The sequence below is a fragment of the Zalophus californianus genome, chromosome 4 (genome assembly GCF_009762305.2).
Source record: "Zalophus californianus isolate mZalCal1 chromosome 4, mZalCal1.pri.v2, whole genome shotgun sequence".
Taxonomy (NCBI): Eukaryota; Metazoa; Chordata; class Mammalia; order Carnivora; family Otariidae; genus Zalophus; species Zalophus californianus.
In genome coordinates this window covers 62805904-62829839 of record NC_045598.1, presented here as the reverse complement: position 1 = coordinate 62829839, position 23936 = coordinate 62805904, and the positions used below count along the sequence as shown (strand labels likewise).

General features: G+C 34.9%; 1 protein-coding gene across 1 annotated transcript; it reads right to left on the bottom strand.

Annotated features, from left to right (window-relative positions):
- Nucleotides 1-1144: 1144 nt before the first annotated feature.
- Nucleotides 1145-23802, bottom strand: ACADM (acyl-CoA dehydrogenase medium chain). The gene is made up of 12 exons (XM_027610237.2): nt 23649-23802; nt 20184-20271; nt 17855-17952; nt 17666-17735; nt 17001-17101; nt 16096-16176; nt 14082-14212; nt 11329-11437; nt 7219-7359; nt 6553-6648; nt 3295-3543; nt 1145-1968 (listed from the first exon to the last, which is right to left on the bottom strand). The coding sequence occupies exons 1-12, from the start codon at nt 23676-23678 to the stop codon at nt 1897-1899; spliced, it is 1266 nt and encodes a 421-aa protein (XP_027466038.1). The 5' UTR covers nt 23679-23802; the 3' UTR covers nt 1145-1896.
- Nucleotides 23803-23936: the final 134 nt, after the last annotated feature.

Genomic DNA, 23936 nt, shown 5'->3' with positions numbered 1-23936 from the left:
TAAAAATCTAGTTTGGCTGAAAACAAGTATGGCTACTCTGGCTTTCTTTTGATGTCCATTTACATGATAGTTTTCTCCATCTGCTCACTTTCAATCTGCAGGTGACTTTAGGTCTAAAATGAGTCTTTTAGGCCCCGTGTAGATGGGTCTTGTGTTTTTCTATCTTGTGATACCCTATTTCTTTTGATTGGAGCATGCAGTCCATTTACATTGAGTGACTATTGATTGATAGATATGAATTTAGCGCCATGTATTACCTGTAAAGTTGGTTATTTTTGGTGGTGTTCTCTGATCCTTTCTAGTCTTTGTTGCTTTTGGTGTTTGTTTTTTTCCCCCACTCAAAGAGCCCCCTTTAATATTTTTTGCAGGGCTGGTTTAGTGGTCATGAACTCCTTTGGTTTTTGTCTGGGATTTCTCTCTTTATCTCTCCCTCTATTCTGAATGACAGCATTGCTGGATAATGAATGTTTCCTAAGTCAACATTCGTGATCCAATCTTTCTTTCCTTCTTCTTTTCAGCCTCATTATTTTCCATAATTTTATCTTCTATATCACTGATTCATTCATCCTCATCATTGCATCCAGTTTTGCATCTTGGTTATGGAATTTTTTATTTTGGCCTGACTAGTTTTTAGTTTTTTTATCTCTGCATTAAGGGATTCTCTAGTGTCTTCTTTGCTTTTCTCAAGCCCAGCTAGTATTCTTATAATTGTTGTTTTGGGATAGCCTGGGGACCCAGCACTTGTGACTGGTACCTGAAGTGATTGTTGTCTGGTGGGACTGAGCCCTTAAACCTGTGGAATCTGATGCTAACGATTTGGAGTTAATGTCAGAATAGGATTGAACCATAGGATGCCCAGTTGGTGTCAGAATCAAAATGGTGTCAGAAACACCATTTAGTATATAACATATTTTGGCAGTATTTAAGATTACAAAGAAATATTAAATTCACAAACTTTGTTTCTTATATTATTTTATATTTATATTTTTTGAGATGTCTAATATTATCTAGTGAAAAATGAGAAGGTAACTTCATGCAGTTCAAAATCAGAACATGACTTTTTTTTCATCACAGTAAATAAATCAAGCGTACACTATTACATGAAGTAATAAAACTTCCTGGAAAGAATACAAACATATACTAATTGGCACTCAAAATTTTTATTTTTATAATGTATGCACATGAAATGAGATTGTATACAAATCTGTAGACCAAAGCCTACCCAGGTACCAGGACTCATATAAAAATATTTTAAGGCAAATTTTGTTGATTTATTTCTAAATAAGGCAAGTGAAATGTAGATTCAGAATTAAACAAGATTTTCAATAACTTCTGGTCATTGTATGGTGAGAAAATATGAACATCAAATTTTTGAATATTATTGTACAAAACTGAAAACAAATGCTTTCCAAATTGTAGCAAAATGAACTCCCCCAATATAATACCATTAAGTCTACAAAGACACTAGCAAGTTATATGATGGCATCCAAATCCTATAATGCTTCCTCAATGTAAATTTTGGAACATTCTGAATACTTTTATAAGCCCACTTTTCAAAAATGTCATTGGAAAAATACTGAAATCCAAAGAACTTCTGTTACTTTAAGTGGTTAACCTAACAAAACAAATGTACTTTTCTAGGTTAATGTAATTCAAGTACAGTAGTACTAAAGGTAACACATATTTTAATGAAACCTAATCTTTTTGAGGAAAAGCAAGTCATAAAGTTAAACAAAAGTGGAAAACTAGTATTAGAATCAGCTGCATCGGTTTAGTTAAGAGTACTTATTTTAAAAGTTTTACCAGAAAAAATCTTAAAGCTCTTTCTCTTCTTTGGAGCTTAAACAGTAGATTGTATTCTAATCACTCAACAATTAATTTTCTATAGCTATCTCTTTAATTTTTATACCTGCCAATGTGTTCACGGGCTATAATAAGTCTTTGAATTTGTGCTGTACCTTCATAAATCTGCAAGAAAAAAGAATACATGTAGGTGAAATATCTTCATAAATACTTCGACTTACTCAGTATTTTGGACAGTACTATAAGCTCCACTGTAATACCAAATTGAATCAAACCATATATAGGGTCTGTAATCCAGAGATTCCAAAACCTGACTTTGTAAAGCCATGAAAATATAATTCTCTAAAGATTAAATTATAAAAAGTCACTTACCAAAATTTTGGGAGAGAGTCTTAAAAGATGTCAACATTTCAAAAAGTTTGGGAAATCTAAAGTTTAATGTTGCAAAAATATTTATCCAACTTTTCTGAACTGTAAAGCTAGTTGTCATCTTCAGTCATTTTCCATTTTTACTCTTACACCTGGTTTTCTCTCTTGCTGACTAAGGAACAGAGTTGCTAAAAAGACGCTGGAAGGATTTGGTTTTAACTTAGACATTCCTAGTAGCCAGTCCTTACTTCCAGTTTAAACCTCTAACCCTAGCAATTTATTATTATCAAATGGTTACTATCACTTTATCACTATCTCTTCTTGTTGTTTTACTCCCAAATATGGTTTTTTTTTTTTAAAGATTTTATTTATTTATTTGACAGAGAGAGAGAGGGAGCAAGCACAAGCAGGGCAAATGGCAGGCAGGAGAGAAGCAGGCTCCCCGCTGAGGAAGGAGCCCGATGTGAGGCTCAATCCCAGGACCCTGGGATCATCACCTGAGCCAAAGGCAGCCGCTTAACCAACTGAGCCACCCAGGTGCCCCCCAAATATGGTTTCAATTAATTCAATAGTTGTCAAGCAAGATTCAAAATAAAATAATTTATTTTAAATGATATGCATACTTTTAGGAGAGCAAAGGGTGGATTACAATTGGCTAGGATGTTAAGACTCAAAGACGGCTGATCCAGACATATATGTACACGTCTGTACCATTTACTTTGTTAGCCTATTCTCTCTTAAGGCATATAGTTAAAGGTAACATTCTTCTGTGTTAATTAGTTTTAAAAACTTTGGTTTATAGCCATCTATGATAGTTTATAATTTTTTTAAGATTTTATTTATTTAGAGAGAGCACATTAGCGGGGAGGAGCAGAGGGAGAGGAAGAGAGAGAATCTCAAGTAGACTCCATGCCCTGAGTGGAGCCCAATGTGGGGCTCGATCCCATGACCCCGAGAGCATGACCTGAGCTGAAACAAGAGTCGGACACTTAACTGAGCCACCCAGGCGCCCCTATGATAGTTTATTATTCCTAATGGCATGAAATCCCTAAATAATTAGAAATCTGTCATCTATGAATATTCTTTTACCTAAAAAACAACAAAAACCATTTTTAACCTTACCTGATAGATCTTAGCATCCCTCATTAGTTTTTCTACAGGATATTCTGTATTAAATCCATTGCCTCCAAAAATCTGCACAGCATCAGTAGCTAACTGATTTGCAGTATCTGCAGCAAATGCCTTTGCTATAGAGGCATAGTAGGTATTTCGGCGACCAGAATCAATCTCCCAAGCTGCTCTCTGGTAACTCAGTCTAGCTAGTTCAACTTTCATTGCCATTTCAGCCAGCAAAAATGCTATTCCTTGGTGCTAGAATTAAAAAGAAAAAAGTTTAAGGATATCTATTAACTTTTCAAAAGTTTTTCTCCTAGAACTTTTTTTTTTAAACTTTAAAACTAATTTTAGACTTAAAAGTTACACTCTGCTGCCTCCAATGTTAACATATTACATAACCACAGTATAATGATCAAGAATAGGACATTAACATTACTAAAGTATTATCAACTAAACTATAAACTTTATTCAAATTTGGCCAAGTTTTCCACTAATGTCCTTTTTTCTGTTCAAAGATCCCATCCAAGATTTCAACTGTTATTTCTTCTTAGTCTTCCCCAGACTGTTAGATTCTTCAGTTTTTCCTTGTCTTTTATGACCTTAGCACTTCTGAAGAACACTGAGTGGTTATTTTTTTGTAGAATGTCCCTCAATTCGGGTTTGTGTGATGTTTTATCAGAGCTGGAATGAAGTTATGCATTTTTGGCAAAAATACCATAAAAATTATATGTATCCTCCTGGGACTTTTTTTTTTTAATGTATGTATGTATTTTTAAATAAACTCTACGCCCAACGTGGGGCTCAAACTCACAACTGCAAGATCAAGAGTTACATGTTCTACCTACTAAGCTAGCCAGATGCCCCTGCTGGGACTTTTTAAAGAAAATTATTATAGATAGATACAATGAAAAATAATGTCATACTGTATCAGATGCTGACAGAGGAAAGTAAGCACCATGACAAGAACAAATAAAAATGCTTCTTATCCTCCCTCTAGAAGTTCATAATCAAAGAGGAGACATAAAACAAACACCTTCAATAAAAGACAGTAAGTCTTCTATCAGTTGTACGGCCAAAGTGTTATAGGACAGAAATATGTTCACCATGTATCGGTAAGTGAAAATTTCAAATATATAGTATGGTTACAGCTTTGGAAAAATATATCCATAAAAAAAAGAATACAGAGCAATATGGTCACTGTAATTATCTCTGGACAATGGGATTATGGAGTTTTATTATTTAATTTTACTTATACTGTATCACATAAATTATTCTACAATCAATATGGAATGGAACATATGCTTTAAAATCATACACATTAAAAGAAGGCCTATAGGCATTTAGAAACAAGAACACTAAAATTATTAAAAAGATGCTTTGTATCATAGGCAACATCAAAATGGGTTTTGAAGACTAAGAGGTAACAAAAACCACACAAGTTATGACTGTGTACAGACTAATATGCACCAAAGGTCACATAAAACAAAAAACTGAGCTGTTCAATTTCATATATTTACTGTATTTAAAAAAAAAGTTGCTTGAGAGTAGCATGGTAATTATGTCTTAAGAGAAGGCAACTATTACCCAATATAAATAATTCCTATGTGGAACGAAGAGAGTAATATCCTCCCTTATTTCTACCTGCTTGATTGTGCCCATTCTTCTAAGCCAATGATGCTTTCAAGTTGTTTTGTTTTAGTTTTCACTCTAGTTTTTGAATAGATAATACATCCACCAGTTTGAAGGTCAAACTTTCCTCCTGTCATCCCTGCTGTCCCCAGCCCCATTTAGTTCCCCTTCTTGGAAGTAACCAGGTTAACTGTTTTTCATCTTCTGAGATATTATAAACATACCTAAGCAAATACATCTATAGTCTCTTCCTTTTTTACAAATATGGTGGCCTACCATGTTGATGGTTCTTCATTTTGTTTTGCTTATCAATAAATCTGAGGGCTTTCTATAGTAATATATAAAGAACTTCTTTATACTTTTTTATAGCTGCAAAATATTCCACTGTATCGATGATCAACATTTTGGTTGTTTCTATATTTGGCTGTTTTTATACAATGCTAAAATGAATAAGCTATAGATATGTCATATTGCACATATGGGAGTAAACCTGAAAGATACAAATGAAATACAAGTGTAGAATAACCACTTTTGATATATATTGCCAAAATGTGGTTCATAAAACTTATAGTGAATTATATTCCCACTGGCAATAAATAGAAGCCCTTGTACCACCACAGCTTTGGCAACCTGGTATAAGATGTCCATGCTTCTCCTATGAGATTGTGATGAAACAACCGTGGTGAGTCTCATTCAGTTTCTTTTCAGTCCATGCTTTGAGAAATCCTGTTCTAAACATAGTTCACAATCCCTGTAATGTCTCTGGCCCATGCATGACAGTTTCTCCTTTTGGTTTCTCTAACCCTGTCTATAAGCTCTCACTTAGGGACTTAATCTTATACGGCTCTATATTATTTCTTAATATTTGTCTTAAGACACATATCTTTGTCTTAAGATATGTATCCTATCTCCATAGTAAAGTTAAAGGTTCCTGAGTACAGAGGATACACCAAACTTCTTTTCTGTTCCTGGAAACAGAACATGAAGTATGCAAAAGGACACACTCTTTAAGTGACTACCTGGGTTCAAATCTTGGTCTCATTATATATTAGGCGGACCTAATGTTTTACATGCAATAAAGAGGACTAAGAGTCCCCACTCCACAGTAATGTGAAAATTAAAGGAGTTAATATATGTAAAACCCCTAGAACAGTGCTTGGAACAGAGAACATATCCGATTATTAGTATTTTAATATAGTAGGTGTTCAGTTACTATCTGTTGAATGGATGAAACAGAAGTTCAGAGTGGAAATGTATTCTAAATGCTAGGAGTATAAGGGTTACCAAAACAGAAATTCATAGCCTGTGTGGCACTTACATTCAGATGGGAGAGTAAGGAGAGACTTATAATAGACAAACACATACATGATATAATGTTGAGTGGTGTTAAGAACTATGGACAAAACAAACCCAAGTGGGATTAGGATATAGAGTGTTGGAGGTATTATTTTACATTGGGTGACAACGGTAGATTCATTAGTGAAATGAATGAGGAAGTGGGTATTTTGCGGGGGGAGGGGAGTAAAGTTGAAGATAACGGCAAAAGGCCAGCATGGCTGACAGAAGTCCACTGTAAAGACTCTGGATTTTAATCTGAGTATGATTTGAGCATAGCAAGTACAGTATTAAAATTACCTCTACAAGCAGCTTTCCAAAAGTTTTCCTCTCCAGGGCATACTTGGTAGCTTCATCCAAAGCTCTTTGTGCTAGCCCCACAGCACCAGCTGCTACCTAGTATTTTAACATTTTACAAAGCATAAGTTCATGTTGTCTTTAAAACACAGTTCAATGACTATTTGCCTAAAATTCTAAGTTAAGGATTATATAAACAGAAGATGACCTATAGGGGAGAACAAGCATTTCAATTTATATTTTTTTATGAATTAAAGGCATTTGTTAGGCAGAGGATCATAGCCTAGAAAGTCATTCCTTCTGTTTAACAAGGGAAAGCTTCTTCGGGGAAATATTCCTAATGACTAAGGGAAGAGGAAATGAGCACATATCAGCATGAATGATCAAGTATGGACTGCCTCTAACAACCTAGCAAGGACTACAGCAATTTTATATTTGCTAAAACAATTTCTGTAACAGGCAGCAAGACAGTTGAAGAATTCAGAAAAAATAAAGAAAAATGACAGTATCTCTCCATCCTTAATAAAAGTAGATATTAAAAAGGAAATACACACCCTCAAAAAAAGAAAAATGAGAAATACATACAAAATATACCATGTTAAAATAAAACTACTCAACGTAATAAATAAAAGATCCTCTAAAGATTGTCAAGTCATTGATATTACTTACTGGAGGTCTGGTTTTATCAAAAGCTCCCATTGCAATTTTGAAACCAGCTCCCTCACCAATTAAAACATTTTCTTTAGGCACTTTCACATCCTCAAAGACAATTCCTCTTGTATCTGAACATCGCTGACCCATATTTAATTCCTAATAAGGAAAACAATATATATTAAGGAACACTTTTTGAGCTAACATGAATTTTGTTTTAACCTCTGTTTTAGGATTTTCTGCAATTATCTAAAACAGGGGTTGACAAACGATGGTTTCTAATACCTTTTTTTGTAAAGAAAGCTTTATTGGACTACAGTCAATACCTACTTGTTTATATATCATCTATGGCTACTTTCTTGCTACAATAGCAGAACTGAGTAGTTAGGGACAGAAATCTTGTGCCCTCAAAATCTAAAATTGTTATAAACTGGATCTTTACAAAACAAGTTTGTCAACCCCTAGTCTAAAACAATGTTTCACAAACTTTGAAACCGACAATAGTCTAAAGGTCTACATGTACATATTACACTACAAAGACAAATTTCGTATGTATGAAGGCTATCTTTTTTACCGTGAATGTCAGGAAAAGCATTTAGCAAACATACTCTGATTTAGGATGTTTAATTTAGCTTAATGGAGCTAGCAAAGTAATGTACCAACTCTTTCTTAAAATTAGGTTTACTGAAGTGGAATTTACATACAGAAAAATTCACCCTCTTTACATATAAATCTCTAACAGTTTTGACAAATGTATGTGTGGAACCACTACCACAATCAAGATACAGAATATTTCTGCACCCCCAATAACTCGCTTGTGCCCCTTTTAAGTCAACTCCCTTACTTTACTCCCAACCTGAAGCAACCACTGATCTGACTTCGGTCCATTAATTTTTCCTTTTCCAGAATGTCATGTTAAGTAGAATGAGAACAACAAGTAATAAGTGCCTTCTGTGTCTAACTTTTCACTTAGCAGAGTGCTTTTGAGATCTACCTATATTGCTATTGCTGAGTAATTTCTTTCTTTTACTGCTGAGTAGTATTCCACTATAGGGATGCACCATATACCCATTACCTATTCACTACTGATAGAAATTCCTGTCACTCCAGTTTTTAGCAGTTATATAAAGTTGCTATAAACATTTGTGTATAGACCTTTATTTTCATTTCTCTTGGGTAAATATCTAGGAGTGCTGGGTATGTGGTAAGTGCATATTTAATTTTATAAGAAACTGCCAAAGTAGCTATATTCCCTTAACTTTTCATTTTGAAAATTTTCAAACAAACAGAAGAGCTGTTTGTTATTTGCTAAAACAATACTAGGTAGCAGCTGGTGCTGTGGGGCTAACACCCTCTTCCCTCTTGTGCTATCTCTCATTCTCTCTCTCTCAAATAAATAAATAAATAAAATCTTTAAAAAAAATAAAAAAACGTTTTTTATAAAGTGTTCTTTCATTATATTGAGTGAGGGTCTAAGGCAGTAGAGCTCAAAGATTTTATTTATTTGAGAGAGAGAGAATGAGAGATAGCACGAGAGAGAAGAGGGTCAGAGGGAGAAGCAGACTCCCCGCTGAGCAGGGAGCCCGATGCGGGACTCGATCCCGGGGCTCCAGGATCATGACCTGAGCCGAAGGCAGTCGCTTAACCAACTGAGCCACCCAGGCGCCCTAATCTTGATTTTAATCAACAGCTTGAGAAGCAGAGGAAATGGGAGCACAGAGCTGTAAACAAACTCTTTAACTTGCTTGCCTTAATAGTCATAGTCTGCTTCTAGGCTTGAAAAAATGGTAACAATAATATATAGTTTTACCAAGAAAGAAACCAACATCTTTTTTTTTTTTTTGCCTTTATAAGTCAATAAGCTCTACTGCCTTAGACCCTCACTCAATATAATGAGAAAACACTGTTTATAAAAAACGGTTTACTCTAGCCTATTTCCCAGACTCACTCCAAACACTAGAACATTTTTTTTTTTAAGATTTATTTTAAAGAGAGAGAGAGAGAGCTTGCGCTCCTGTGAGCTGGGGCAGGGGAGGGGGTGGCGAGGGAGGGGAAGAGAGAGCGAGGGAGCAAACTTCCCCACTGAGTGTGGAGCTGGTGGGCCTCAATCCCAGGACCCTGAGATCATGACTCAAGCTGAAACCAAGAGTCTGATGCTCAACTGACTGAGCCACCCAGGCATCCCCAAACACTAAAACATTTAAAACCAAAATGCTTCCTGTATTTCCTCTTAAGCCAGATGACTTCTAAAACAACAGAACATTTTAAAAACATCAAATTTCACAAGTCTATAAAATGCCCATATATTTCAAAAAAAGATTTATGGAGGTTTAAATATATACAATATAATTATCTGTCTCTGTCACTAGAGGGTAAGCTCCCCAAGGGCAGGGATTTTTGTATTGATCCATATGGTATCCTCAATATCAGAATAGTGCCTAGTATGTAGGATGAACTCAATAATAAATATTTATTGAATTAGAGATATTTTTTAAGTGAGAAAATTGGGGGGAAAAAAGAGACTAGAAATAGCATGATAAAATCACAAGCATGTTACAAGCGTGTTACTACTAAAAACAGTTTAAGCTGTTAGGTCCTTTACACTTTCTAAAATGGCCATAAATTTGGCCCTAAGTTTCCAGCAACCATCCCTAAAAAGGAGACATGAATAGAACATAAATAAAAACAAACCAATTGCTTGGAAGAAGCACATCCATTCTTACAACTTATATTCTGTTATATACAACAACTTCACTATAATTTCACTGGTGAAATATAGTCTACCTTTAATATCTACTCTTAAAAGAGAATATAGAAAAATAGGATTAGAAGCCACATTGGGCAAGTTCCTAGGATACTTTAGTAGTGATCTCAACTCCACCTCTAAGTATGTAACATTGAGTAAATCATTTATTTGGATCTCAGTTTCAACATTCAGTAAACAGACTGAAATAATGTGTACATCTTCCACCTTTAATATTCTGTGACCTCAAAGAGAAGTTACCCCTCTTCCATACTCTAGTAAATGCTTCCATTTTCAAGAGGCTTGAGTACAAGAGAGATATTCTGATGGCTTTTAATAAAACAGGATTATGTAACCTTTGGTAACTATTAATAAACTTCCATAATTTCTCCTTTTCCTTCAATATAGACATCATTTGGTCATTATTAGGTTTTCTTTTTCACAAACTCATTTTGCAAAGTTTTACAGTTGTAAAATTGAGTCTCCTCTTCCTAGTCCAAAATTATAATCTTAATCCTATTTCCTTAGCTCTCACTAACATGACTTTATTGACTTCATTTCTTCCTTCTTTGATTTGCTAAATCTTAAACTCTTCTCTTTAGTCTACTTTAAATGCTAGTGCTAAGTCATCTCCATGCATTCAAATTACAACCATTCTCAAATATGTCACATTACCTTTCCTTTTTTAAGTAAAATTTCTCGCCTTCCCACAAGGCTCTTTACCATTCTCACTTTCCTCAGGCTCAGATTTTTCTCTTCGTGTTGTTATATGGTCTGGGGTATTGTTTTAATCAATACAATGGGCATAATGCCAGTTATCCTACCTAAAAGGCTGCTGTGAGGAAGGAAAAAGAGTGGGAAAATCTTCTGAAATATCTAAAACTCTATTATTGGGGAGGCCACATAAATGACAGCTTCATTTCTGCTTCATTATCCCTCACAGCTATTTATTAGCAGTCCCTACAGACTGGCACCATGAACAACCAATTTTTCAAATAATGAATCAAAAGGATTATTCTCAACTTAAAAACTTTCAGCTATAATATATAGACTATTTCACCTGATAACATCAAAACATAGCTTTATTTTTAGTGATGGGTTAAATAGGTGATGGGAATAAAGGAGCACACCTGTCTTGATGAGCACAGGGTGATGTATGGAAGTGTTGAATCACTATATTGTACACCTGAAACTAATACAACACTGTATGGTAACTGGAATTAAACCAAAAACTTGCAAGGAAAAAAAAAGGGGGGGGGAAGCTTTATTTTTATTGCAACTTACTAAAAAGAAAATGTTTTCAATATAGGAAACTGAAATAGTAATTTTGAAATTTATAGTTAAAATAGTATGAGGCCTTAATCACTGATGAATACATGTTTTACCTTTCTTCCAATCTGTACTCCTGGAGTATCTGCTTCCACAATAAATCCAGTAAAGGCTTTATTAGCAGGAGCCTTTGGATCCGGATCAGAACGAGCCAGCAAGAAATACCTAATATATACATAGATATGATATAGATATGATGACAGAGATAATGACATCAGCAGTTAACGCATGGTGATGGCTATCTCATTTCATCCTCCCAACAACCCCAATTATTATTCTCCCGTTTTGCAGATGAGGAAATGAAGAATCAGAAGGCTCAAAAGCTTGCCCAAGTCACATAGTTATGATGTGGCAGACCTAGTATTTTAACCCAGGTCCACTTCTTAACTAATATGGTATTTAACTTTTTTTTAGTAGTCTGAGTTGTAAGTAAAAATTCCTTGTATCAAATTATACAATATAAAAAGAAAAGTATGTGCCATACTGGAAATGGCATTTTTTCTTTTCCAAAACTAGTTTGATTCTTTAAGGGACAAGCTTTCTGGAAAAGGACAACAAATAGGGGTGCCTGTGAAAGGAATAATAAATGAGATAAAGACCCTTATATTCTGCCTACTGCCCTCTTTTTGTAGCAAAATCAGTGTTTTTTGTTATTGTTGAATTATTATGAATATTTGCTAGGTTTTTCCTCCAGAATTTTTCCCAGGAAGATTTTAAAATGAGACAGGAGATATGCAAAAACATCTAAATGTAACCCATGTTCTTAAACAGCCTGACAGAATTTTTTAAAAATTCCTTAAACAACAAATTTATTTTCTATGCTTAACACTAATAAATTATCATTCACTCTACATTTTACTTGATAATAGTAAATAGTAAAAATTATTTTCTAGTTTCATATATTACCTAATTTGTCTTACTACATGGGAGTTATACTTAATGAATTCTTAAAATTATGAAAACTTCTAATTGCACTGTTAGATTTCTCTCAACTTGTTAAATTTTAATAGTTTCTTCATTTTTCCTATTACTTTCTGATATTATAATGACTTACTTAAAGATAATGATCTAGCCCTCCTTAATACTCGACGGTCATAAAGGGGTTGACAAATATGTTTAAAATAAACAAATAATTTCCTGGTAGGCTCATTCCCAGGAATAATGCTTTACCTGCCAGAAAACTGCACTGCAGAGCATACATATGTATTGAATCAGAATTTTTGCAGCCCATTTAGTTCATTATTCCAATCACCAGAGAATCCTTGTTCTAGGAAGTCTCTATCTATATACTTGCAGTGATGGGTAAATACAACATTTTCCATGACAACTCAACAAACATTGGACAGAACTGTTGTTGGAAAGCTTGTTCTTATGTTGAGCTATAGTCTACATTTTTCTAACTTTGACCCATTAATTCTAAACTGGCTTCCTGAAGCAAATATACAAGCCTGCTCTTGTGTGTGACATTATTTCAAAACTGTCAAAATTCTTCCAAAATAATCAAACTTAATTCCTTTACTCTTCACAGGACATGTTTTCTAGACTCTTCTTAATGAAGGATACTTACTTGCTTCTGAATTTATTCCATTTTGTCAATGCAGGTCTTAAAATATGTCATACAGAGCCATTACCACTTTTTCCCTCATTTGTATTATACTTCTATCATTTCAGCAAGAAATTACATTACCTTTTTTTTATTTAGTAGAATGTTACTTTTTTTATTATATTATGTTAATCACCCTACATTATATCACTAGTTTTTGATGTAGTGTTCCATGATTCATTGTTTGCGTATAACACCCAGTGCTCCATGTACATTACCTTCTTAAAGACAGTACATCACACTGTTGATTCCTACTGAATCTACAAGTATCCATTGTACTTTCTTCATCTTTTTTCCACAAATCATGGTATAGGTTCTTCAAGATTTTATATTTATGCAGGTGATTTTATGATCCTTTGTTGAACTTCATGTCATTGTTTTTGGACCTATACATTTGGGCTTTTAGATTTTACTAAAGTAATATTCTGTCTTCTCTAAAAGACAATCTGAGTTTTAAGACTGTCTTTGTCTGTTGTTCAGAATCAGAAAAGTGTACTATACCAATAGTTTTCCTTTTTCCTCAGTCTTCAGGGAACAGTTCCAGGAGATGCTAGTATGGGGTACATACAGTGGAGATAGTAAGCCAAGTAGATGGATTCACATTCAACCAAAGCAGGTGTTTTTGTTTTATTTTCTTTTACAAATTAAACTTCTGAAAAGTTAGTTTGAAGAAATAATTTAGGGCTTAAAAATAGTTTTTTAAAAATAACTGAACTACTTATGATCTTTTATGGACATTCCAGTTCCATGAATAAAACTTACCTTATTTTATTTTTTAAGATTTTATTTTTAGGGATGGGACAGAAAGAGAGAGTGTACGTAGTTACAATATAGTTAGTATTCATCTCCACTGTTATGGAAATCTTGAAGATAGGATGTCTTTGACAGAAAGAGAGAGAGAGTGAGCGCACAAGCAGGGGGAGGATGAGAGGGAGAGAGAGCGAGCGCAAAAGCAGGGGGAGAGGGAGAGGGAGAAGCAGGCTCCCTGCTAAGCAGGGAGCCTGACCGTGGGGCTCAGTACCAGGACCCTGGGATCATAACCTGAGCTGGAAGCAGTTGAGCCACCCAGGAGCCCCTAAAACTTACCTTAACTGTGGTGCTTTAATAATAAAGGAGAGAGTGGTGCTTTAATAATAAAGGAGAGAGGGAAGATTCTGATATGAAGTAATTAACAAGCAATATACAGAGATGTTTTAAACAACATACCAATTCGCTTTTCCTCCATTGGTTATCCACATCTTCTGACCATTAATAATATACTCATCTCCTTTCCTTTCTGCTTTGGTCTTTATACCAGCTACATCAGAGCCAGCTACAGGTTCTGTTACACAGTAAGCCTTAAATATATGGAAACAATAAAAATAATTTAAATTTTAATTATTAAATTATGAATGTTTAGAACCAGGAGTATATTTTATTTTTTAAGCCAGTATTTTAAATATGTTTAAATACCTAAAAATAAAATGTTCTCAGAGAATCAAATAAACTGCTCAAATGTAGAAACATTTAATATATAATTTAAAACTAGATGTAGGATATCAATAAACCATATCAATTAAAATGTAGATATCTTCAACCAAATTAAATTCATTCACGTGTAATCATCCATTCAAATGTTTATTTAGTATCTACTATGTACCAGGTTATGAACCAGGAGATGGAAAAACCAGAGAGAAAAGACATCCTATCTTCAAGATTTCCACAACAGTGGAGATGAATACTAACTATATTGTAATTAAGTATCTGAATACTAAAGTCAAACACAATGGTCTTGTGAATCTAGTTTAGCTTTAGGGTGTCAGGAAAAGCTTTCCAAAGGTGATGCTCACATCAAGTCTCAAAAAGAAAAAGGAATTCTTTGGGGATAAAGAAGGAATGTGTATTCCAGGCAGAATAACATATGCAAATGGTACTGAATAAATGCAGGGTTACCCAGCATTTGTAATTCCAAAGTAGCAGAGTTCCATAACATGTACATTCTGTGTATGTAAGGAAATTGACTATTTTCATTTTCACCCTTGACTTCATATTTTGGGTACATTTACTGCTATTATGCACTAGCAGGGGGAAAATGTATAGTAAACCTTTATTAATTCAGAAGTTAGAATAACTTAGGGACTACAGTAAATTTATTTTTATATATACTGAAGGTACTGATAAACAAAACAGCCAAAAAATGTTTAAAATACTTGAACTATTTTCAAAGATTTTTCTTAGAAATACCTATTTATAAGCAATAATTATAAATATTCTTATCAATGCATTAAGGTAGGTTCTCCTAAGCATCTCTATGCTAAAATTTTTTTAGCCTATTTCTAGTATTATATGTGCTACAGAAAAACAATCTAAATGTGTCACACAATTCTTAGACAATATTGAGAATTAGCCTACTAAACTCTCATTCGTTGAAAAGTTACCAATTAACTAAGAAATCTGTATAAATGTTTTTATTAAGAAGTTTGCCTAAAAATAAGGTACCTAAAATAAGAAACCCTGATTTTTAACTATTACTTTCTACTCTTTCAGACCAATTTTCACAATTAGTTCAAAACTAATAACAATTTACTGTATTTTGGTATCATAATCACACCCTAAGGTGAAATCTGTTCAACTGATAAAAAGAAGTCAAAATCCTTATGTAAAAACTTTCAGAATAGATCCTCAGTATGTGTATGTATATATGTATAAATACTTTTTTTTTTTTTTTTAAGCAGGCTCCACACCCAATGTGGGGCTTGAACTCAAGATCCTGAGATCAAGAGTCATCTGCTCTACTGAATGAGCCAGGAGGGGGCCCCTATAACTATCTTTTTAAAATCTAATTTAAATATTTGTTGAGTAGTGCTCAGAGAATTATAATAAAATCTGTAAGTATTCTTCCCAAGTCACTCATTCAACAAATAGAATGATAACTTTTCAGTCACATTAATTTCCTATTAGTTCAAAAGACTACTAGTTCAAACACCTAATGTCATATGTTCAATCTGAACTTCCTGACACAATCACTCAGGTCTTCAACTGCAGAGTGCTCCATTAAATAGCAAATCTTTCTTTCTTGGAAATAAGATAGGAGACCATGACACTTGCCTGGTACCCCAGAAACACCATTATGCCTAAATATGTTGCTAACTTTTGTCTTCATGTGTTATAGCCCAGTGTACACATTTGTATTGGGAAGAAATAGCACCCTTGTTCCCAAGCAGCAGCTGTGCATACTCACACACATCAATGGCTCCTCAGTCAGCCTCCCCAGATACTTCTTTTGTTGTTGGTCATTTCCAGCAATAAGAAGAGGCATTTGCTACCAAAGAAAAGTGACATTGAAAAAAGCAAGATAATTTTATTAGGTAGGTACATTCAGAGATACTATAATTCAAAGCAAGAGAACTACTTTCTCCCAAGGGGTAAGTCCAAAGAACTAGCCTTTATTCTTCTTTAAGGAAGCTAAACCCATGAGGAATTACATCTGTGAATCCAGGATTTTCAAAAATTAAGTTATGTAGGACTTGTTGGTAATATGTAAAAATCCACTGTAGTAACATGCACAAAGAATTACATTTTGGATAAATGATGTTGTATGTACGATCAGGCCTCTTTAAGAATTGCTAACTAAATTTAGCACTGACAGCAGTGGCAGCAAGCCATCGCAATCCTTCTCTCCTGAATGCTTGTTTTTGGCCTTGCCCTTACTTAAGAATTGCCACTAAAGCAGCAAAGCATACAGTTTCCCTACAAGGACAGCTAGGACTCCAATTACTGGAGACAACAGGGACAGAATGATCAACTTAAGCAATAAGAACTCAAGTCTTCACTGCAGAATCTTGAGTTCCTTTTATTTATCTTTTTTTTAAAAAGATTTTATTTGACAGAGAGAGACACAGTGAGAGAGGGAACACAAGCAGGGGGAGTGGGAGAGGGAGAAGCAGGATTCCCGCGGAGCAGGGAGCCCGATGTAGAGCTCGAGGGATCATGACTGGAACTGAAGGCAGACGCTTAACGACTGAGCCACCCAGGCGCCCCTCTTGTGTTCCTTTTAAAGAAAATTGTGTTGTACCAACTAACGTAACCTAGCAGTACTGTCTCATTAATGGTTCACTTAGGCAATTAATTTTCTAAGAAACTTACCCCCAAAGAATTTGCTTCAATAGCAGTCTGAACCCCTGTACATCCATAAGCCAATTCTTCAGTAATTAAACAAGCATCAAAAATTCCAAGTCCAAGACCTCCTATAGTATCAAAATATTTTAAGACCCATTATAATATGTAATATATCTTGTTAGAAATAAAGGTGAGCTACTTTAATTAACAAACTAAATAGTGTTCTGGTTAGCACAGTAACAAATTATACTTCTCTAAAATAAGTTTTAAATATTTCAAAAAATTTTCTATTTGTAATCTGGACCTGTCTTCCTGTTTCTACTTGGTTTTGTAAAAATTTGTTTCAACTGTGCGAAAACTTTGACTCTTTCACCTGAAGGAGTGACAATCTCACAGGAAAAAAGTCTAAACAAAATGTAAAATCCAAGGTAAAACCAAAATGCAACAAATTGACTAACTAAAGAGAAATTACCAATGTCTAGGATGAAGAAGGTTGAAACGAGTTATAAAGGGAAAATGCCTTGAAGTGCTAATACAAGGTTTCTAAGAACAGGCAAATACTGAAGTCTGAATAGAAAGATAAAGGTAGAAAGCCCTTTATTATAAATGACAGCTGAAAATGACTGAGTAGAGTTTTACCATCTTCCCTGTTCATATGCATTGTAAGGATTAAAAATGTGAAGAAAGCTTACCACAACTCTCTGGAATGTGTGTATTCATTAAACCAAGTTCCCATGCTCTTTTAATTAGGGGTACAGGGTACTAAAAGGAAAGAAAAAGGTTAAAAAAAAAACCCAATTATATTAAAATCTACATAGTTCAATTATATAATCTTATAAAAAAATATAAAAAACTTTTCTCTTTAAAATGCATAAACCTACCTCGCCAGTTTTATCATAGTCTGCAGCAACCGGGATTATTTCTTCCCTGGCAAATTTACGAGCAGTAGCTTGAAACTCTTTTTGCTGTTCAGTGAGCTCTAAGAGCGTCATTTAGAAAACATTAAAACAAGATAATGAGCTGAGGAAAAAGTCCTATGAAATCAGTATGTGAAAATTTATAATGGCGTCTTTAACTCTTGATTAACCAGAAAGTCCACAAATAAACCACAAAAACCACAATACACTTTTGGACTAGCAAGATTTCACTGTACAATATAAATAAACCTATGTCAATACAAGTACCAAAGGAGGTAGGTAAGATTTCTAGCTTTTACAAATGAGGAACAGACACAAACTTGTTTTTCTCTTCCAATTGGTGAGAGTAAAAAAAATTTTGTTTTTACTTGTCATTAGTTCCTAAGCAGATTTATCAAATGTTTAGTAATACTGAAATGAAACTAAATATAAGACACTTCCTGATCTCAAGAATCAGTCTAACTAGGAAGATGAGACATGCTCAGTGACCATAAGCCAATAAAACTTATTCCAAAATATCACATAAGAATACCAATACTACAATTTTACTCTTCCTTTAAACTCAGATAATTTCAGGTTATAAATTAGCACAAAGGAACTGGTAAAGTGGTGGGATGGTTTCTCAAAAGTTAACAGTAACATAAAACTCTAACTCAATTATATAAAATACAAGGTTCTGTTGTTATAAAACTAGTGAAATGAATATGGCGGCTGGACTGAGGACAGGAGCCGATCACTTGGAGTTTTTTCAAATCCACACTATCATTGGGTTTTAATGTGGTTGTGTCCAATGTCAAAGGATAGGTAAGATTTAAAAGAAATACAGGGTATTTTGGGTAAGAACAATAAGAAAAAACGCAGAGATAAGAATGAGCAAGCATACTCAAAACTATAATAATCATTTGTATAGGGATGTGAGAAATAAAACGTAAAAGACGTGAGAATTTTGGTGTTGGATCAAACAGCCTAAAATCGAATCTCTCATTTTATAGGTAAGGAAACAAAAGCTCAGAATGAGGACAAGATAGTCTCACAGTCTTACAATGAATTAGCAGTAAAAGTATACTTAGACTTTTGGTCACTGTTCCTCTACATCACAATTTACTTCAAATATTGGGACCAGCAGATACCAAAGTCGTGGGTGAGTAAAGGACAGGGAAGGCAGGGACCCAGTTTGAATTATTCATTGAGAACCTACCTAAATCCAGTCACTGTGTACTAGGGACTTTATATATATCATATATTAATCTTCAGATAAATTCCGTGTTGTAGATATTATCTCCACTTTAGAAAGAGCCAGATACAACTGCCCACAGATGTTATCCCTAGTCCTTTACTTAAGCGTTACAACCTCCCTCCTTCCTCCTTACAACACTTGTTATCTATCTCATCCTGTTATTCAAAAACCATTTCTCCTGCTGGTTTCTTACTACTAAATACCAATCTCTACGTGACAAACTGTAACTAAATAGCAGTTATACCTAACCTATGTTAATCACACAATAAAAGAAAATCCAATGCCCCAATGCTATCCTCACATGGCCTGAAATTTTCCATTTAATTCTCTTTAAAAAACGATAGAAAGCTCTGAGTTTGTCATTTTTATCTGGGTATGAGTTTATTATCTGAGCTGCCTTATAACTATTTTCTGAGATCAAGAAACCGAGAAAATGGATTTTTAACTAAAGGAAAGGTAATAATTTTGAAGCAAGAAGCACTTTAGGAGGTGATGGATACTAAAAATAGGGATTATTATTTCAATTTTTTTTTGTTCAGGATCTTCATTTTAGAGAGCAAAGGGAAAGAGAGATCTTATTCCTTTTCCTTCCAATACCACATGACTCCCTGATCCCAGGACTTTAAACCCTATCCATTAACACCAAAACTGCAATTCAGATATATTAGGGTCAAAATAGGCTTTGGCTTATTAGCAGGTACCTAGCGCTATGTATCTAAGTGTTCAAAACATATTTTTTGCATTCAAATTTCTAACTTGACGACTGTATGTATCAGTAAATTTATTATTCATTTTAGGGTTACATACTTAGGAAAAAGGGCACAGATATTTATGTCTGCTGCTAACACAGACCTCTACACAGGATTTTATGCTGGAAAAAAAAGAGATCAGGAAGAATGGGTGTGACTGGAAATCTGTGGATGGTAATTGGTTCTATTCATTGACAGACATTACTAAGATGATTTACAAATATATTCCAAATACATATATAATGCAATATAAATGCATGTATATAACAAATATGTTTAAAGTCAAAAGACAGAACAAAACATATACCAAAATTAAATCCCAGTCTTGGTTCATGCTGTAGGGCAGCTTTTGTATGTTGTGATCTCCAGTCAAAACGAGAAAGACTTTTTAGGACCTGTAAAGGACAATTTTATTAAAATAAATTTGATAAATTAAACATCAAATAAGAGAATACTGGCAATTACAAGTGAGTACAGCAACTTGTTTGACTATACTCAAGAGCAGTTTTTTAAGTCATTACTTAAATACCTTCAACTGTAATTTGATTTCTTTATTAAATAAGCCAAGTACTAGATGTATGAACACTTACTACAAAGGGAATTTTTTTTTTTTAAAGAAATGAAAATAACACAATCAGCAGCATTTGTACCACTGAAGTGGAGTGTCTCCGAGACAAACAATAGTCAGGGGTAGTAGCAGACTTAGGACTGCTATTCTGGAAATCTCACCTACAAGCTTTAGGACATTTGTGATTGAGAAGTTGGGGTGGGGGCAAAAATAGGACGGTGTAACACTGTATTCAAGAGTTCCCTAGTCTACCAACTTTGATACCCTGTCTCTGTGAGCCTCTGTGAGCCTCTGGGAAAGATTCTGGGAATCTTCCCCTTGGAGGATTCCATTTTCTAAGATACCTCACTTTATTTAACAAAACAAATAGCCTAAAACTATGTTCTATATTTTCTGCTGTAGTCTATAGGCATTCTTAGGATATTCTAAAACAGTGGTCAGCACACTACGGCAGCCACCAGTTTTGTAAATAAAATTTTATTGACCACCATATTGTCTATTGCTGCTTTTCCAGCAGAGTTGTACAGTTGCCAGAAACCATGTGGTCCACAAAGCTGAAAATATTTACTGTCCCTTTACAAAAAAGTTTGCCAACCCTGTTCTAAACTATTGATATGCTATTTCTTAATATCTGCAATATACTATTTCTTTAAAAAGTATAATCAGATATACATATATTGCTTCTTTGCAATCCATTTTTATACTCATGACAATTTAATGTATACAAAAGTAACCATTTGAGTTTATTAAAGTTAATGGAAATCATACTGTAACTCCTTCCTGAGTATGTTTAAGGACAACAAAATCAGTTTATACTTCAAAGGATTTGATGCAAATATCCCTATGCAATTCTAATATTCCAAAGAAAAGAGAAACTGAACAATATACTAAAAGATCAAGAACCAAACTTGCTTATGTTTTTTGAAAACTGTAAAAAGAAACTGTCCATTTTGTAGCTGACAACTTTATAATCACCTACATTTAAAGTGACAATAAAGATTGTCAAGTATCTTAAATAGATCTTTCAAAATACTTTATACAATTTTGAAAAAAAACAGTATAAAACTCCTATTTTCTTTGCAATTTTCATTAATTTTGGAAGTAAAACATGGTTTCTCTAATCCTTATTGTTCAGTCATCATAGACCAAACCTATACTTGTTTACAGTCACATTCCACATATTAATTCACTGAAATCTCCAAGTCAAGCCTAGGATTAAGGCACTATTTTTATTCCTATTTTGCATATGAAGAAAACTGAGGCTCAGAAAGTTCAAGTGAAATTGGCTGAGGACACTCTATTAGGTAGTGGAACCAGGATTCTAACATTTACTATAGAGAATTCATACCATCAACCACCTTGCTATACTGCTCTTTCAATTTAAGTCTCCTAATTGGTTCTTACATTCAACAAAGAAAAACATCCCACAAAAATCAGACCAAAAAAACTTGGCTCTTCTAAATGTGTTTAGACACCAGTGCACAAAAATCAGACCTCACAAAACAGGTAAAATAGTCTGCCGAGACTTTAAATAGGGAATTATTAGTGGATTTCAAATAATTTACCAAAAAGTTTACATATTATTTTTCAGGAAAATGTTAAACAAAATACAAAAGTAGCTACAGCCAGGGAACAATCCCCATCGATCTGCTAATGATATATAATGTTAGCCATTTAGAGAGGTGGCTCAGTAGACACAGAAAATAGAAACAGTAGATTATTTGGATTTAAAATGGTTTAAGTCTAGACTCCACAAGTATTTTTCAGACTTTGTGTCAATTACAAACTTCCTGTAGCTTCTTTTCAAACCTAGAAAGTGAGGCTTTTCTTACTGGATAATTTGTTGACATGATTAAAATAAGAGTCTTGTACTCATAATGCCATATAAATATTGATTTTATTACTTTGGGCTCTCTGCCCAGAACAATCCAATTCCAAATCTCCAAAAGACAGCATCTTCAATCAAGCCTCAATTCTGCAATAATAGCACAACTATAATTAAACGCTTTTGTGTATTTCTTAGGAATAGAAGAATCTTAAATTTTATGGGAGGGTCAAAGAAGAGATAGAGGTGGGAGTTTTCTGTATTAGGTTTTTCTATATTTTTCCTTGGAGAGATTGAGAAATCGGTCTTTTTTTTCTCCTGGTGTCAGAGTTAAAATTCATTTTTAAAATCCCCCGATTTCTGCCTTCAGGGCCCCTTGGTTTTTTTTTTTTTTTTTAAAGATTTTATTTATTTGACAGAGAGACACAGCGAGAGAGGGAACACAAGCTGGGGGAGTGGGAGAGGGAGAAGCAGGCTTCCCGCAGAGCAGGGAGCCAGATGTGGGGCTCGATCCCAGAATGCTGGGATCATGACCTGAGCCGAAGGCAGACGCTTAAGGACTGAGTCAACCAGGCGCCCCCAGGGCCCCTTAACTTGTATAGCAATAACAAATACTGGGCAACAATCCATTAGAATTCTTATAAATTCTAAAACTTCTCTTTTTGGCCAAGAACATGAATTTCTTAACTCAATTATAAATGAGATTGAAATGGCAGTTTTCTGTTAATATACCAATAGTATTTAAGATAAACAGCATCTAAGTGAATGAGACAAGTTAGAATCTGTGAGTCACAACACTAGTATAGACATGATTTGAGCAAAATTCTGCGGTAGGTTCTTTTTACGTTGTAAAGTACGGAACATAAGCGGTCTCCTTCATAGCCCAAAACCAAAAGCGTATTAAACATATTAAGCATCCCAAGAAGCAGGTGCTTCATTTTCCTTTTCCCAGACTTTGCAGGCGCCCAAGATAAGAATGTCTGAAATCTGCACTTTCTGGCATGTATCAATTGCACGATGAAATTTACTTTATGATTTTTTCTTGGGCTGGAGAGAGAAAGCCAGTAGAGTGTTCTCAAACACGTACTGCAAAAACAAGGCCTTTGCTCGTTGAGATCCCCGCCCAGTTCAGAGACAGACAGGTTCGCGTTCGGGAAAGCGTGAGATTCCTGGGAGAAATATTTGGAAAGTTCCCGGGCCAGAGGGAGGGGGAAAAAAAGGACATTCTGAAAGTGACTGTCGCCTATATTGGTACGGGGAAGTCCCCCTCCCAATACCCCAGGACAGCGCCTATTTTCATACCATGCTTCCCTCCCTCCTACCCCTCCAAACACCACAACCTCCATTTCCCACCCCCACTGAGCCTTGCTCTCTCTCACCCCGCAGCTACGCCTAAGCACCGCGGCCATGTTGACTCGGGGTCCCGGTCCACAGCTTCTAAGTCACAGCGCGGCGCCGAGCGTGCCAGGGTCCTCCCGGGCGCGAGGCGCTAGATCCGTCTGGCCCCGCCCAGACCCTGGTCCCGCCCACGGGCGTGGATGTGGGTGGGGAGGAGGGCGGAGCGGTTGCACCAAAGAGGGCGAATAGGGGAAAAGGAGGAGGGAGGGGGGAGTTGCGTGCGCGAGGCAGCGGGTAGCCTCTGCAGCGTCCGTACGACCTTGGGCGGG

What these genes read in the sequence shown, in the direction of transcription:
- ACADM (XM_027610237.2), bottom strand. Translation starts at nt 23,678, where the DNA reads ATGGCCGCGGTGCTTAGGCGTAGCTGCGGG. An exon ending in AAGACTGGGATTTAATTTTG is followed by an intron (nt 17,953 to 20,183) that starts GTATATGTTTTG and finishes TGACGCTCTTAG; the next exon opens with AGCTCACTGAACAGCAAAAA. An exon ending in GGGATGCTAAGATCTATCAG is followed by an intron (nt 1,969 to 3,294) that starts GTAAGGTTAAAA and finishes TTTTTCTTGCAG; the next exon opens with ATTTATGAAGGTACAGCACA.